General features: G+C 47.9%; 1 protein-coding gene across 1 annotated transcript in view; it reads left to right on the top strand.

Moving 5' to 3' along the window:
* LOC125425549 (rab proteins geranylgeranyltransferase component A 1-like) overlaps nt 1-15,504 on the top strand; it is a gene marked incomplete at its 5' end in the record, with an annotated part of 35,043 nt that extends 19,539 nt beyond the window's left edge. The window contains 4 exons of the mRNA XM_048483136.1: nt 2,850-3,246; nt 8,725-8,841; nt 11,593-11,713; nt 15,275-15,504. Of these exons, the coding sequence (XP_048339093.1) occupies nt 2,850-3,246; nt 8,725-8,841; nt 11,593-11,713; nt 15,275-15,504 (865 nt within the window). The remainder of the gene's footprint in view (nt 1-2,849; nt 3,247-8,724; nt 8,842-11,592; nt 11,714-15,274) is intronic.
* Nucleotides 15,505-17,397: the final 1,893 nt, after the last annotated feature.

Genomic DNA, 17,397 nt, shown 5'->3' with positions numbered 1-17,397 from the left:
TAACTGGACTCAACTGTTGCATCCTGCAATGGCCAACCGGTTGACCATGGAAGGCCTTCAAGTAAGGCACATAAGTCAAAACCTTTGACTGCTTCCCCCACATTCAACTGGTATTGAGGGATGTCTTTCTAATCATCTAGCCTTCATGGCTGACAGCCATGGATTTATCTACTTCATGAATGTTAGCATCGTCCACTCTACTGACCATCATACATTCTGTGAACTCCAGTTCCATCCGTTAACTTGGCACTGTATGAAGAAGCCATATTTTGCCGGTCTTGACGCTACTTTATTGCCAGGTCCAGTTTAGGAGATCTGAAGATGGAGCCTGGGGAAAACGGGGACCTCAGTGGGGTGCAAAGCCACAGAGCAGTGGTGGCGAACCTATGGCACGGGTGCCAGAGGTGGCACTCAGAACCCTTTCTGTGGGCACGTGCAAACAGAGTCGCCCCCACCCCCCACACATCTAGGCTGTGCTCAATTATTAGCATTAAACCTAAGACCTAGTTTTGGGGAAGCCATGTAGGTAACCCTGTTAAGTGCGGTTAAACCCCACTGATTTTCATGTGAAGAACTAAAACACGATCTGGGGGTAATCTTGGTTGCTGGCAATGGGGGCTTGTTCTGAGTAAACCCTCCTAGGGTTGTAATTCACCCGTTGGAAGAGTTGCACGGTTGCTTCAAAGCAAAGCCACCAACTACTACCAAGCTTACTCCCGAGTAATGCACGCCTCTGAACCAACCGTTTTTTCTAAACTAAGACCTTAGTATTCGGGTTAAATTGCTGTTATGGCACTTTGTGATAAATAAGTGGGGTTTGGGTTGCAGTTTGGGCGCTCGGTCTCGAAAAGGTTCGCCAACACTGCCATAGTCCACCTTCCAACACATCCGTTTTGTCCAGGGGAATTGATCTCTTTAGTTTGGAGATGAACTACAATTCTGGGGAATTCTCGGGTCCCACTTGGAGGTTGGCATCCCTATTCCTTTATGTCAGGGGTCTGCAACCTGTGGCTCTCCAGATGTTCATGGACTACAATTCCCATCAGCCCCTGCCATCATGGCCAATTGGGAATTGTAGTCCACGAACATCTGGAGAGCCACAGGTTGCAGATCCCTGTTTTATGTGAAAAAAAGTAAAGACAATAAGCTCTAAAAATGTACTTTGCCCTGATGAAGGTTATAACATGTTTATGTTTATATATGTTTTATATTGTTCACCGCCCTGAGCCCTTTGGGGATAGGGCGGTATATTAAATCAAATAATAAATAAATAAATAAATAAACATGGCAAGCAACAGTAATAATAACCATTTCCAAATATACCTTTCAGTGAAAGACACAGAACTATTCTGGGCTTTGCTATGTCAGACGTTATTCCGGCCCTGTTCATTTAGGGGTCTTCCTTAAGTCAATATAATGGGCTGGTAATTAGAGAAGGACGCAAAGTCTTAAAAAAGTAAATGACCTTTGCCTCTGGAAACGAGGGAAACTCAACCTTCTGTTGATAGCTTCTGAAGCTTTCCTGCTGCATCGTTTTCCAATTGTAGTTCATTAATTGTCAGCTAAGCTTTAAAAAACGTTTGCTTGATGGACTAATGGCTAAGTGGTTAAAAGATAAAAAAAAGAGAGAGAATGCAGAACTGTGGTTGACCCCCTCCCATTTCTATTGACACTGATTTGATTCATCTCAGTCGGTAGCGTCAACCGGACTCACGGGTTCAAAAGTACTAGTTGCCGAGGTGGGCTTCCTTGAAGTTGAAGATTAAAAAGCAAGATGAGATGAAATGGGGAGTATCGCCTTAGAAGGTGGATGTTGAAAGATGTTTTCGTTAGGAGGAGGAGGAGGAAGGTGCTGAGGACCTGCTACGGGCTCTGACCTCCCTCTTTTAACCAGCGCCCCTTTATCCTGATAGGCATCCTTAATCGGCACAAGCAGCTGCAAGGTTGGAAGTCTGCCTTCAATACATACATTTTACTAAACCTGTGGGTGTGGCTAGTAAAACGAATATTTGTTTATGTTTCTGGTTGTTACTTTTGAAATATTCATTTTAACAGTGTTTTAGGGATGCCGTTTGTGTGCCTGCGCAGCCCCTCCTGTTCTATTATTCATCCATCCAGAGATTCCAGACCATCCTTTCACTTCCCCCACGTAAGCAGTATTGTTTGTTAATGCTTCATTGCAAGGCTTTCCTTGTGGATTCTGCTGTCTTCTATAAGAAGAAGAGTTTGCATTTGTACCCTGCCTTTCTGTCCTGTAAGTAGACTCAAGGTGGCTTACAAGCTCCTTTCCCCTCCTCTCCCCACAACAGATACCTTGTGAGGCAGGTGGGGCTGAGAGAGTTCTGAGCAGTGGCGTAGCACCAAGGGGACGGGGCGCGCACGATGCACCAGGGGCGTGCGGGGATGTGGCAGGGGCATTCCGGGGCGTGACGGGGCACAGGACGCACGTGTGCCCCGGGCTCAGTTCCTCCTCACTCCTGCCTGGGTTTTGAGAAAACTGTGACTAGCCCAAAGTCACCCAGCAGGAACGTAGGAGTGTCGAAACACATCTGGCTCACCAGATAAGCCTCCGCCACTCTGGTGAAGGAGTGGGGAATCAAACTCGGTTCTGCGGATTAGAATCCACATGCTCATAACCACTACACCACTACTCCACGCTGGCTCTATAACGTTATAGCAGTTGTGCAAGGGCTTGAGGCCGAATAACCAGTTTATAAATATAGTGGAAGAACATTGACCCGATAAACTTGGCCTCACTCATGTGAGGGGCCTTTGTGCCCAACGAATTTCAGTCTGCCGAACTCAAAACTTGTTTTCCTCTCTCCCCCCCCCCTTTTTCTTTAAATCAGTCAGGATTCCATGGAAGAGGTGGAAGAAGACGGTGCTCTGCCAAAGCTCTCTGCTCCAGTTACTCCTGCTTCTAGTGAGTTCGTAGGAGACGCTCACACTACCATGGATGAAGAGCACTTGCCTTTAGAGAGTCAATCGCCGGGAGACACAGGTGAAGAAACTTCCCCAGAAAGTTCTGCAGGGAGCCGCCCAGAAGTTGCAGGCGACCAGGATAGCGAAGAAGTCACCTCTCCAGGTGAAGAGCCCCACAGCAACATCACCTCCGATCAATCAGTATCGGGAGCGGAGGCCAATGAATCCACATCAATAGCGGATGCTACTGCTGAACCGGAGCAAATTACTTATGCCCAAATTGTTAAAGAAGGCAGGCGATTTAATATTGATTTGACTTCCAAGGTAGGGAATTCATTGACTTTTCTTTCTCTCTCTTTTTAAAAAAAATATCTATTTGCTTCATTAAAACGACTCCTTTGGAAGCTTCAAAGAGCAGGCGAGGTAATTACGGTGGTATTTGGATCTGGCGTTCTGCTCTGCAAGGAGCATAGGTCGCTTTGCAAAAGACGGGCACTTTGAAAAGCTTGTGCTTCTTTTCAAAGGGATAACCGGGCCACTGTCTCGGCTGAAAGCGCATTTTGATCTTTTCCTTTCAGGCCATCCGAAGTTTTAGGGCAGGTTTGAACATTCTCCCTGGAGGACGGTGCTTTGCAAAAGAGGAAAAGAAAAGAAAAGTAAACCAAGATAAATAACTGGAATGCACGGTGCATTAGATCCTAAGATGCCATTCCCCCTTCCCGCAGCACAGGAAGACTTCTGTTGACAGGGTCTATCTCTTCCCACGATGCAAGGCTTCTTGCATTGATGGAAGACCCCTCTCTTAGCAGATGGACTGTGTTTGCTTCTTTGAAAATATACACGTTGGAGGTCTGTGAAGAATTGCAGAGAGAATAAAAGTTCCTTCTAACCCAGCTCTCCCTCTGTGGGGTATAATAAACCCTTAGAGCAGTGTTTCCCAACCTTTTCGAGGTCAGGGTACCCTTGACCTCACTCTTCATATCTCACGGTACCCCTGCCGCCACCCTCCACCTTCCCCTCCCATTGCCCCTGCTTGCCACACCCCCCACCTTCCCCTCCCAGGGTGAAGGGAAGCACTGTGGGTGGTGGTGGCTGCTGACCTTGTGGCAGGCCCTGCCCCATGGGCCAGCTCCATGTCCTTGCTGGCGCCGGTGGGAGACACCACAAAAATGAGGGGGGGGGGGCGGTAGTGTTGCCGTGGTACCCCTGGGACATGCTCACGGCACCCCAGGGTAACAGGGAACCCTGGTTGAGAATGGCTGCCTTAGAGGCTTGAACAGGCCAATTTTTATTCCCCTGCATTTTCTGTAACTTTTGCTCCACTACCTTCAACAGTCATCTGTGGTCTCAGTGCAGCGCTGCACTGGGGACTGCGCCTGCGCAGGCCAGCCGATCCGGCAGAATTCTTTTAGACTTTCGCAACAGCAAGGCGCGCTCGCCTTTCTGCGTCATCTGTGATGGTTCCTTTCCACTCAAACTGTCACGAGTCTCTTCCAGTGGTGGAATTTCTTACACGAGGCATGTGATGGGTTGTCATTGATCTGCAAGATGCCTGTTTCAATGTGTACAGCCCTGGCCCAGTGCTTTAGGCATCAGTAGTATGGAATGGATGAAGATTGCTATTATTTATTAAATTTATTATTTATTAAATTTAGTATACCGCCCTATCCCCGAAGGGCTAACAGCACACTTGATTGTCCTGTGCCTATCAGTAGAGCTGTGATGGGGGCTGCCGTAACTAAGGGATGCCGTAACTAAGGGATACGCAGATCAGCATTTTTTTGTAAATGTTTATTTCAGAAGGGCATACCCCGCCTCTCCAGTAACTTTTCCTAATAAAACACGATATCCTTAAATAAATTAAAATCATTCCATTTACAACCTAAGCTATAAATTGTGAAAGATTATCATAATACTCTGCTGTAAAGAGCAATAATAAACCAGCACATGCCATCCATCACCGAAAGCCGCCTTGAAAAGGTTTGTCTTGCATAATCTGCAGGAATCAATTTCTTTTTTGGAAAGTGGAAAAGCTTCGTTTAGTCTTCCTGCGTCTAGATGAGGAGTGAGCGTGCCGCAGGAAGTATGGACTGTTGGATGCAATTGATTGTGGTGGAGGGGAGGAAAACAGAGGGGAAAGAAGAAGAAGAAGAAGAAGAGGAGGAGGAAGAGGAGGAGTAGTAGTTTGGATTTATATCCCCACTTTCTCTCCTACAGGAGACTCAAAGGGGCTTACAATCTCCTTGCCCTTCCCCCCTCACAACAAACACCCTGTGAGGTAGGTGGGGCTGAGAGAGCTCCGAGTAGCTGTGACTAGCCCAAGGTCACCCAGCTGGCGTGTGTGGGAGTGCACAGGCTAATCTGAATTCCCCAGATAAGCCTCCACAGCTCAGGCGGCAGAGCTGGGAATCAAACCCGGTTCCTCCAGATTAGATACATGAGCTCTTATCCTCCTACGCCACTGCTGCGTAGGGGGAAATTAGCCACCTTAACCCCCTAAGAACTTGTAGTATCCTGGAGTGAAGGTATGTGAGTTAGAGGCCATGGCGTAGTTAGGGAAAAGGGAGCCCAGGGCAGACTCTGAGTTTTCCACCCCCTCATGGGCCCCCCTGCGCCCCACCCCACTTGCGCCCCCCCCGCACCCCACTTACCTTAGCTGGCAGTGGGGCCGGGCAGAGGCGCATGCAGTGGCCTCTACCAGCCCTGGCAAGGTGGGCCAGGGATGCCCGGCAACAGCCTCCACTGGACCTGGCTGGGCGAGGCTGGCCGGGCAGTGGCCTGCGCCTGGTGGGGTGGGCGACGGGGGAAGAAGGAGGGATGTGGGGGCGGCCGCTCGGGACACCGGTCCTCACCCCGCCCTGTGGTAGCTATGCCTATGGTTAGAGGGACGCTTCCAATAATTTATTTCCCTCCAAGAATTCTAAGGGAGGGCACAATTTGTATTTCCAAACAAGGGTTTTCTGGAGTCACAAATGCTCTGTTTTGGTTCTCTTGGATGTAATTCCTTGTGTTCAGTAACCTTTATTTAAAATATTTGTAACCTGCCCTCCCATCTATATAAATATTCAAGGCATCTTATCATGGAACTGAAACATCAAATATAATTTAAAGCACAACTGATTTTGGATAAACAGGCACAGTGTGTAAACAGAAGAAGCAAACTTCATTTTTTTTAAAAAGGACTAAGAACACAACAGCAGATTCAGAGATCTAAAGCTTTCCCAAAGGGTATTTTATTGGCCTTTCATTGGAAGAGTGGGGGTGGGGGGCGGACTGAGTTGAACTTCTCTTGCCAAAGTGTTTCAAAGTATTGGCACTGCTGCTGAAAAAAAAAATCCTAATTTTTCATGCTACCCATCATATTTCAGATGTTGAAGGCGCATGAAGAAGGGTGTGTGAGGATGGTCTGAGCCTCCTGATAGATTCCAGTAGAGGGGATGTAGTGGTGGGATCCAAAACTTTTAGTAACAGGTTCCCATGGTGGTGGGATTCAAACTGTGGCGTAGCACCAGTGGGGCTGGGCGGGGCATGACGGGGGTGTGGCCAGGCATTCCGGGGGCGGGTCATTCCTGGGCGGGGCTGTGGCAAGGACGCAGCCGCTGCGCCGGTCCTCGGGCGGGAAACGAATGCACGCAGGCGCAGGCTGCCACGCACGGCGGTGCACCTCCTGCTAGACTGCTTCCAGTTCTGCGCGCTACTGCTGAGAGGATGGGCGTGACTAAGGCAAAAATCACGTGGCAAAATCATCAATTAGTAGCCCCCTCTCGGCACACACAAATAATTAGTAACCTACTCTCGGGAACCTGTGAGGACCTGCTGGATCCCACCTCTGCTCGGATGACACACAGCTCTGCTTTGGTGACCCAATCCCCGCATCCCTGGTTAGACTTGCAAAATTAGCTTCTCAGGGCTGCAAAGACGTTGAAAACGTTAGCACCGCATAAGTAACTTCCTCCAGTGGAGCGTTACTTTTTAAGTCAGGTCATCCATCTTGCACTAAGGGTTTTACATTCATGTCCTTCCAAGAATGCGTAATAAATTTTTAGCTTATACAAAGCGAGTAAAGGTATTAGAAGATTAAGTTTTATGGTTTTAACTTGTAACCATGCAAACGCAGGGCGTTCTGGGATATTGAAAAGTTTGGGGGGAAAAGAACAGGAAAGTTTGCCATCGGAAACTAACATAGGGAGCCGACGAATGACGAATCCTTGGGAACGACATACCTCTGGAAAAACGGGCGAGGTTTGTGTCACAGGGGAAGCGAGCAAATGGTGCGGGTGCCTTGGTACTTTTACTTGCTGGTGGTTTTGGAGATGATTCTAGGAGTCTCACCATAAAAAATGTGTGACTGGAAGCTTCCTCGAGTTTTAAGAAGATCTCTTCCTTTGCTGTGACTTAGCTTTAAATTGTGGCTTCATCCCTTTAAAACACTGACTGGCTTGCTTAGTCAAGACTGGTGGGAGCTGTGGTTGTCCTTGACTTTTTTCCACCAGCTGGCTTGCATCCTGTTTCCATACCCTGTTTTGGGCATCGCACACAGTGTTCCCCCGTTCCATTGACACATTGGGGGTTCGTAGCTCTGTCTTCCAATAGCAACTGCTCTGTAGCCAAGGGGCCTTTCCAAAGCAGCACCTCATCAAGAAGGATGGGAGGGTGCTGCAGTAAGGCGCAACCACACCCTACTGCTCACGAGGAGTCCCTCTCACTCATGTCTGTGGGTACAGTGGAGCAGCAGTGGCATAGGAGGTTAAGAGCTTGTGTATCTAATCTGGAGGAATTTTGATTCCCCGCTCTGCCACCTGAGCTGTGCAGGCTTATCTGGGGAATTCAGATGAGCCTGTACACTCCCACACATGCCAGCTGGGTGACCTTGGGCTAGTCACAGTTCTTCTGAGCTCTCTCAGCCCCACCTACCTCACAGGGTGTTTGTTGTGAGGGGGGAAGGGCAAGGAGATTGTAAGCCCCTTTGAGTCTCCTACAGGAGAGAAGGGGGGATATAAATCCAAACTCTCCTTCTTCTCCTTTTCCTTCTTCTCCTTCTCCTTCTCCTCCTCCTCCTCCTCCTCCTCCTCCTCCTACTACTACTACTACTACTACTACTACTACTACTACTACTACTACTACTACTACTAAGGTTTGGATGCCATCTTTTGAGTTGTAGAGCTGGGTATCCAGCAATTGACTGGAAAGAGGGCCTCTCTGACCGATAGTTGCTTAAAAGATTCTTTCTCCCCTCTTAACATTGGAATGCTTTGGAGGTTGTTCAAAGGTAGCAAAAGAGGAAGCAGCGTATTGGGCTTAGTCTCCGTGTGTTTCCAGATTGGGGTCTAAAGGAGTTGTTCATCATTCCCTTTTAAATGTGATTTGAAAGTATGACCATTTCTTCTCTTGTTCCTTCTGGAAAACGTCTGAAACGACGCTTGCCTTTAAGTTGATAGCATTCTCCTTTGCATTCTCCCTGGAAACGCTTAAGGTTTTGCATTAAAGGGGCATGCATATGAGCACTTCAATAAGTCAAAGACATAAATGTTATTGCCTGTTTTCCTCCATATCTACATGGGCATGAAATTTCATTGAAATCATGAATTTAATCTGCACGATCCTGGTAATTGTGCACATACAGAAGCAGAAGTTCAGAAATGGTATTCAAAACTGCTGTTATTTAAATCTTGTTTTTGAATTGCAAAATGTTTTATAACCGTGGTTTTATCACCATGGTTGCCTTTTTCTTTGTCATTGATGCTGTTAAATGTTTTAAAGACACGTTTTCTTAAAAAGCATTCTTTTTTTCCTTTTGTACAGTTGCTGTACTCCCGGGGACTGTTGATAGACCTTCTGATTAAGTCCAACGTTAGCCGATACGCTGAGTTTAAAAATGTCACCCGGATTCTTGCATTTCGGGAAAAGAGAGTGGAACAGGTATTATAAGTGATGGTGTTGGTATGTGTAAATATAATGTCAATTTTAGATGTGACATTTGGAGATCTGTTTCTGGAACTCCTGCAGGTTTTTTAAAGGATAAATAGCAGCTACTTGGCATTGCTGTGCTGTTGATGTCTTTGACACAAGGTGAATTGGTGAGTTTGTGGTGGTGAGTTCTTCTTGTCCCATACAGATCCCTTCACTCAGCTGTTTACCCTTAAAAAGCACAGAAGATCCATTGAGTCCCTTGGGATCACATCCAGTTCGACCCTTAAACCGTCATTAGCTTCTTTGCAACTGTCATCTAACAATCCCTTTATTCCCTTCTGCCATATCTCTATTCATTCGCGGGCATAATAGCATTAGAAAATTTGTTCAACCCTTCCATAAATTGGCGCGCTATTTATAGCCTGTTATTATTTATAGCTCGTATTAAAGAATTGCCAAAGAAGATAATTCTTTAGACCTCTGCTCCGAGTCCCCAGTTTGTGTCCAAGTGGCTGTTTATGTAGCCAAGCTGTTACGACTAAGCGGTCTCCAAACAGTGCTGACGTTTCAGGTTCATTAATTGCTCCCCGTTGGGAGGGACATGCTGTTGGCTTAATGAGGACATTGTGAGTTTTCTGGCAGAGCTAAGAAAGAAGGGTACCTGCCAGTTGAAGTCTGCAGTCAGCTAAGGTTTTACTTACCTTGATGGGAAAGAAGACAATGTTAAAACAAAGTAGTTACGGTGTTTTTTGAGGACAAGGGGGAATGTCACGGAAGGACTGGAATGTCCAGCCTTGTAAAAGTGTTGTTAAAAACTCCATGTGAACCCACAATCCAGTGTGGCATAGGGGGTAGAGTGGGGGACTAGGATTCTAGGAGTCTCCGGTTCAAATCCCCTATTTTACCATGGATGCTTGTTGGGTGACCTTGGACCCGATCCTAAGTGAGCTCTCTGTAGATCCTAGCCAGTGGTGGCGAACCTATGGCAGGTGCGGAGTGGCCTCAAGGAAAACCCTCTCTGTGGGCACACGCAAACAGATCCCCCCCCCCACACACACACACATCTAGGCTGGCCTGGGCCGCTGGGCTTGATTATTAGCATTAAACCTAAGACCTAGTTTTGGGGAAGCAGTGTAGGTAGCCCTGCTAAGCCCCACTGATTTTCATGCAAAGAACAAAAGCACAATCCTTTACCTGGGAGTAAGCTCGGTTGCTGGCAATGAGGTTTGCTTCTGAGTAAACCCTCCTAGGGTCGTGATTCACCCGTTGGAAGAGTTGCCTGGTTGCTTCAAAGAAAAGCCACTGACTACCACCAAGCTTACTCCCGAGTAACACATGCCTCAGAGCCAATCATTTTTTCTAAATTAAAACCTCAGTATTCAGGTTAAATTGTGTGTTGGCACTTTGCGATAAATAAGTGGGGTTTGGGTTGCAATTTGGGCACTCGGTCTCGAAAAGGTTCGCGATCACTGATCTAGCCTTAGTGGTGGCTTAACTTATGGCACGGGTGCCGAGGAACCACCAGAGCTCCTCTCTGTGGGCACACGCAAACAGATCCCCCCCCCCACACACACACACATCTAGGCTGGCCTGGGCCGCTGGGCTTGATTATTAGCATTAAACCTAAGACCTAGTTTTGGGGAAGCAGTGTAGGTAGCCCTGCTAAGCCCCACTGATTTTCATGCAAAGAACAAAAGCACAATCCTTTACCTGGGAGTAAGCTCGGTTGCTGGCAATGAGGTTTGCTTCTGAGTAAACCCTCCTAGGCGTTTTGGATTCAATTCGCTGGAAGAGTTGCCTGGTTGCTTCAAAAAAGAAAAGCCACCGACTACCACCGCTTACTCCCCGGTGCAACACATGCCTCAGAGCCAATCATTTTTTCTAAATTAAAACCTCAGTATTCAGGTTAAATTGTGTGTTGGCACTTTGCGATAAATAAGTGGGGTTTGGGTTGCAATTTGGGCACTCGGTCTCGAAAAGGTTCGCGATCACTGATCTAGCCTAACTCAAAGGGTTGTCTTGGAAAAATGGAGGAGGATAAAATTCTGTTTTTAAGCTGCTTTGAGTCCCAACTGGAGAGAAAAGAGGCATACAAATAAATAAATGCAATTGAGATGAGGCATTTGGCAGTGGGAACAGCATATGGATTTCTGTTACAGCTGTTCTAAAGGGAAAGGTCAAGAGTTAGGAAACACCCCCCCAACAGAAGAGGTGAAGTTTGCATTGAGTTTAAGTCAGAAGTGCACAGGGTAGAGGAAAGAGAGATGTTAACCAAAGCCTGTTAACGAAAGCCTTGTATAAGTGGGAATCTCGGCAAGTATTGTAATCTTGGAGATTTAAATCCTTCAAATTACTTTAATTTCTGCCTTAGTTTAGCCCCGTGGTGGCGAACCTTTGGCACTCCAGATGTTATGGACTACAATTCCCATCAATCCCTGCCAGCATGCCCAATTGGCCATGCTGGCAGGGGCTGATGGGAATTGTAGTCCATAACATCTGGAGTGCCAAAGGTTCGCCACCACTGCTTTAGCCAGTAAGGCTAGATAAAACACAAACGGGTCCACTTCGCTTGAACAGGTGGAGAATGCCAGGCCATAGTTTTAAGTTCATGTTGGCGATCGTGAGAGTTCTCAGCAACCTGGATGTCAGAGGGGGAGAGGCATAGCTGATAAGGCCGTGGCGTGTGCAAGAGAGCCACTGCTGCTTTCCCCGTTTCTGTGGCAGAAGGAAAAACCATCCCACAAAATCCATGTCTCTCAGGTGCCCTGTTCCAGAGCCGACGTCTTCAACAGCAAGCAGTTGACCATGGTGGAAAAAAGAATGCTGATGAGGTTCCTGACATTTTGCCTGGACTATGAAGAGCACCCAGATGAATATCAAGGTGAGTGCCTCTTGATTCGCACGTGTGCCATTTGGGTGCGAATGCATTCCCCAGCTCTTGTTTGCTCCATTTCCATGGCATTTTTCAATTAAATGTGAAATCTGTTTCTTAATTTTCTGCGCCTGTTGATTCTGGAACTCTTTGTGATGCTCTTGTTTAGATTTCAGAGCGCAAGGGAGTCTCTTGTGGAGGCTTATCTGGGGAATTCAGATTAGCCTGTGCACTCCCACACATGCCAGCTGGGTGACCTTGGGCTAGTCACAGCTTCTCGGAGCTCTCTCAGCCCCACCCACCTCACAGGGTGTTTATCGTGAGGGGGGAAGGGCAAGGAGATTGTAAGCCCCTTTGAGTCTCCTACAGGAGAAAAAGGGGGGATATAAATCCAAACTCCTCTTCCTCTTCTTCCTCTTCCTCCTCTTCCTCCTCCTCCTCCTCCTCCTCCTCCTTCTTCTTCTTCCTCCTCTTCTCCTCCTCCTCCTCCTCTTCTTCTTCTTCTTCTTCTTCTTCTTCTTCTTCTTCTTCTTCTTCTTCTTCTTCTTCTCCTTCTCCTTCTCCTTCTCCTTCTCCTTCTCCTTCTCCTTCTCCTTCTCCTTCTCCTTCTCCTTCTCTGTTTTCTGAGCTGGCACAGCTCCAAAACAATCAAATAATGCCCCCTGGAACTCCTTGTGGTTCAGGAAGATTACACTGGGATTGTGGGGGGGGGGGGGGGAGAATCCCCTCCTGTGATGCCATGCTCTTGTGCCACTGCAGTGGTTTTTTTTAATTGTTTCCCCACCACTGTTCTGCAACTGCCAGAAAAGTGAGTCAAGCCTAACAATAACATAGATTGGCCTTGGAAGAGTTCCATTTTTGTCTTCCTGGTTGGCGAAAGGCAGCCAGAGCTTCTGCTTTGCTGTTGGTCCACCTGAGGTCCCTTCCTGCCCTTTATTTCTTTCTCCAAGAGAGACACCCAGTGGCTACAGCCTCAGACTGGCTGCCTTTGCTTAGGTGACAGCTAAGTAGCCAGGCTCCCAGTGTGATCGTTTCAGTGTTAGAAAATGTGGAGCAGGGCAGTTTATGCATTTTCTTTCCTTTCAAAAAGGATATAGCCTTAGACATATAATTGTGCAAGTAATGGGATGTCCTGACGACAAACCTCCCACCAGTCACTGGGCAGGACTCACGTCCACGGCCATGGAAGTGAGTCCTGCCTGGCTATTGGTAAGGGGTTCACCCCCATTCCATTCCCCCTGTCCCAAACAACAATGGGAAGTGAAGTGGGAGGAGAAGTGGGCCTGATCCTGCATGCTACACGCTGGGTGTGCTGAATCCAGCACACAGGATTGGGCTCGCCGCCTCCCTTTCCAAGACCTCCGGACCTCGGGAAGCAAGGTGGGTGTCAGGTCTTCGCACCGCCTCACTTTCACACCCAAGACAGCCTCTCAAAGACCTCGGGAAGCAAGGTGGGTGTAAGGGTCTGTTGCTCCAGTCAATAACTGAGAGCCCCCTTCCGCACATATGCAAAATAATGCGTTTCAAACTACTTTCACAACTATTTTAAGTGGATTTGCCATTCCTTACAGCTTCAAAGAGCACTGAAACAGTTTGAAAGTGCCATTAGATGTCTTGGAATGAGCTAAGAACAAGACTTTAGAAAGGTTCAAGAGCTTTATCAAACTGTGTCAGGACCTTAGCTGTAGAAAGCCAGAGCTGGGGCCCTGGCTTTTGCAGCTATCAGATATCTCCAAACTTTTCCACTTTCTCGGACTTCCCCCTCCCACCCCATAACAGAAAGAATAAGAAAAGGACAGTGTTGAGACCAGTATTGTTATGTGCTCCAAACTCAAGGACAGCCATAGACTCATTCGGGCTGCAGGGAGGGGGAGGAATGAGGGAGGCATACTTCACTGGGTTACAAGCACAGCAATTAAAACAGAATGGCTCATTAACATACAGAGAACAGCAAGTGCAGGTGTGACCTTGGCGCCAGTCTGGCAATGCCAGGCCAGGTGATAGCGAGGCCTGACATTGGAGGGAAAAGCAGGCCTGATTCCACGTGCTGGACTTGGCTTGTTGAGTCTAGTATGTAGTATCGGGCCCCCACCTCCCTTCCCAAGACCCCCAGACCCCGGAAAGTAAGATATGGGCCTGGAGACTCACTGCTGCTCCCTCAAAAACACCTGTCTAGTGCCCATGGTCCTTTTTTAGCACAACGGGCTTTGATGTAAGTGGCTCAATCTCCAGTTGGAGCGGAGCTGTAGCTCAGTAAGAGAGATTTGCTTGCAGAAGGTCCCTGGAGCAGCAGTGGAGTAGGAGGTTAAGAGCTCGTGTATCTAATCTGGATGAACCGGGTTTGATTCCCTGCTCTGCTGCCTGAGCTGTGGAAGCTTATCTGGGGAATTCAGATTAACCGGTACACTCCCACGCACGCCAGCTGGGTGACCTTGGGCTAGTCAGAAGAGACCACAGCTCTTCTGAGCTCTCTCAGCCCCACCCACCTCACAGGGTGTTTATCGTGAGGGGGGAAGGGCAAGGAGATTGTAAGCCCCTTTGAGTGCACTCTCTTTACAGTGAGAGAGAAGGGGGGATATAAATCCAAACTCCTCTTCCTCTTCTTCCTCTTCTTCCTCTTCTTCCTCTTCTTCTTCTTCTTCCTCTTCTTCCTCCTCCTCCTCCTCCTCCTCCTCCTCCTCCTCCTCCTCCTCCTCCTCCTCCTTCTTCTTCTTCCTCTTCTTCTTCTTCTTCTTCTTCTTCTTCTTCTTCTTCTTCTTCTTCTTCTTCTTCTTCTTCTTCTTCTTCTTCTTCTTCTTCTTCTTCTTCTTCTTCTTCTTCTGGTGTCTCGTTTCAAAAAAGGCCCATAAAAGGCAGTGAGAAAGGCCTCAACCAGAGGCTTTGGAGGGCTCAGCGAAGACAACATTGATCCTAATTGACCAAGAGTCTGGTTCGGTATAAGGCAGTTTCATATGCTCTTGGGATGGTGGGTGCAGTAGGACAAATTGTCTTTGGGTCCTGCGTCAACTTCTCCTCCTGCTGGGGTGTGGCCGTGACTCAGTGGGAGAACAGCCTCCTGCACAAGTAACCCAAGGCTTCCAGCTTGATGCACACAGGATCTCCAGTTGAAAGTATCAGGTAGGAGGTGATGTGAGCCACCTCTGCTTGTGACCCCGGAAAGGCAGCTCAGACAGTGTTGAGCTTGACGGACCAATGATATGACTCAGCGTAAGGCACCTTAACGTGTTCACGTGAGTTTGGGTCTTGCCTGGTGCAGCTGTGAGAGGTACAAAGCCTCATCCCTTAAAGCATAGGTGTCAAACTCACAGCCCTCCAGATGTTATGGACTACAGTTCCCATCATCCGCTACCAGCATCATGCTGGCAGGGGATGATGGGAACTGTAGTCCATAACATCTGGAGGGTCGCGAGTTTGACACCTGTGCCTTAAAGTAAAAAGGCTAAGGGCTGAATAACAGTCCTGGACCGTTGTGACTGTTCCCCTCCTCAGAGGTCCCCTTTTCATTTTGCTTTCTTCCAGGGACCATCCGAAGCTGCTAACATTTGGCTTTTATTTCCTCCCCCGAAATAGCTCAGCAGGACTGTAAGTTTTCGGACTACTTGAAAACCCAGAAGTTGACTCCCAACCTGCAGCATTTCATTTTGCATTCCATTGCCATGGTCTCAGAGGCAGACAGCAACACCATAGACGGCTTGAAGGCAACACAGAAATTTCTGCAGTGTCTCGGCCGCTACGGCAACACTCCGTTCTTGTTTCCTCTGTACGGGCAAGGGGAGATCCCGCAGTGCTTCTGCCGGTAAGCAAAGAGCAGATTTTCACATGTCTTTGCAGTGGGTTCCCCTTTGTTTAATTTCTTTAGACCTGTTATTGTGTTCAGTTTTTTGCATGTTTTATGGGTGAGGAAAATAACTTCTCAACAATCCAGTGCTTTCTTAAGGTCCTCATTGGTCAGCGGTGTGTTGTAGGAAAAGAGGAGGAGTTTGGATTTATACCCCACCTTTCTCTCCTGTGAGGAGACTCAAGGTGGTTTACAAGCTCCTTCCCCTTCCTCTCCCACAACAACAGACACCTGGTGAGGTAGGTGGGGCTTGAGAGAGTTCCTGAGAAAGACACTGCTGACTCAAGCCCAAGGTCACCCAGCAAGGGAATGCAGGAGAATTAAGCGAGGAGACACATCTGGTTCACCAGATAAGGCTCTGCCACTCAGGTGGAGGAGTGGGGAATCAAACCAAGTTCTCCAGATTAGAATCCATCTGCTCTTAACCACTACAGCACGCTGAAGAGATGGTGACAGAATGCAGGACTCGGGGCATCTGTCTTCTGTTCCCAGCATCCTGCCCCACCCCTTGCTATTACATTGGCCTGTAACACTGGTCACCACCATGCACCCAACTGTCCACATACTATGCAGAGTGAAACTTTGCCATTTTCCTCTCCTTTGCTGCAGTCTACTGAGGGCCTTGAAAATTTGTTTGGGCATGGGTGGTGGTCAGTGGATGCTCAGAAACAGCATAGGTGGCAAAGAACCAGGAGTCATTCATTGAAAATGCTGGGGGGAAAGAATTAGGACTAATAAAAGGAAACACTTCTTCACGCAACGTGTGATTGGTGTTTGGAATATGCTGCCACAGGAGGTGGTGATGGCCACTAACCTGGATATTAGCTTTAAAAAGGGCTTGGACAGATTTATGGAGGAGAAGTCGATCTATGGCTACCAATCTTGATCCTCTTTGATCTGAGATTGCAAATGCCTTAACAGACCAGGTGCTCAGGAGCAGTAGCAGCAGAAGGCCATTGCTTTCACATCGTGCATGTGAGCTCTCAAAGGCACCTGGTGGGCCACTGCGAGTAGCAGAGTGCTGGACTAGATGGATTCTGGTCTGATCCAGCAGGCTAGTTCTTATGTTCTTATTACATTGGCCTGTAAGGAGATCCCCTGGTGAGTTTTAGCCTCCATGGACCAATCCTTCCAAGCTCTAATGCATTGTTTTGTATGATTAATTTGTTAGCAGGAGGTTTAGTGGTGTAGCAGCTAGGAGTAGTAGAGAAACGAGTTTGATCCTCCACTGTTCCACATGAGCAGTGTAGTCTGATCTGGTGATCTGGGTTTAGTTCCCCACTTTTCCACGTGAAGCCTGTTGGGTGACCTCGGGCTGGTCACAGTTCTCTCAGAACTCTCGGCCCCAGCTACCTCACCAGGTATCTGTTGTGGGGAAAGGAAGAGAAGGAGTTTGTAAGCCGCTTTGGGCCTCCTTATGGTTGAGAGAAGTGGGGTATAAGTCCAAACTCTTCTTCTTAAAACAGGAGGTGTTCATCCAGAGCCACACCCTCTGAAAAGTAAAGTGGCCAGGTTTTAAGCTTGCTTTTGTTTCTTTACCTGGAGAAAGTAGCTCAGCCCTTCCACTGCCTTTAAAACACCCCCCCCCCCCCCCCGGGATACAGAGATTCATTATGGTGCTAATTTGCAGTGTTGGGTTTTCATTTTTGGAAATTCTCAGCTTGGCCAAGAAGTTTACCAAAGTGGCTTAAACACTGGTCACCACCGTGCACCCAACTGTCCACATACTATGCAGAGTGAAATTTTGCCATTTTCCTCTCCTTCGCCGCAGTCTACTGAGGGCCTTGAAAATTTGTTTGGCGGTGGGTGGTGGTCAGTGGATGCTCAGAAACAGCATAGGTGGCAAAGAACCAGG

Source organism: Sphaerodactylus townsendi, unplaced genomic scaffold (genome assembly GCF_021028975.2).
Source record: "Sphaerodactylus townsendi isolate TG3544 unplaced genomic scaffold, MPM_Stown_v2.3 scaffold_75, whole genome shotgun sequence".
In the NCBI taxonomy this organism is placed as follows: Eukaryota; Metazoa; Chordata; class Lepidosauria; order Squamata; family Sphaerodactylidae; genus Sphaerodactylus; species Sphaerodactylus townsendi.
Note: the sequence above shows the minus strand (reverse complement) of the source record. Positions and strands in the feature narration are given on the sequence as shown.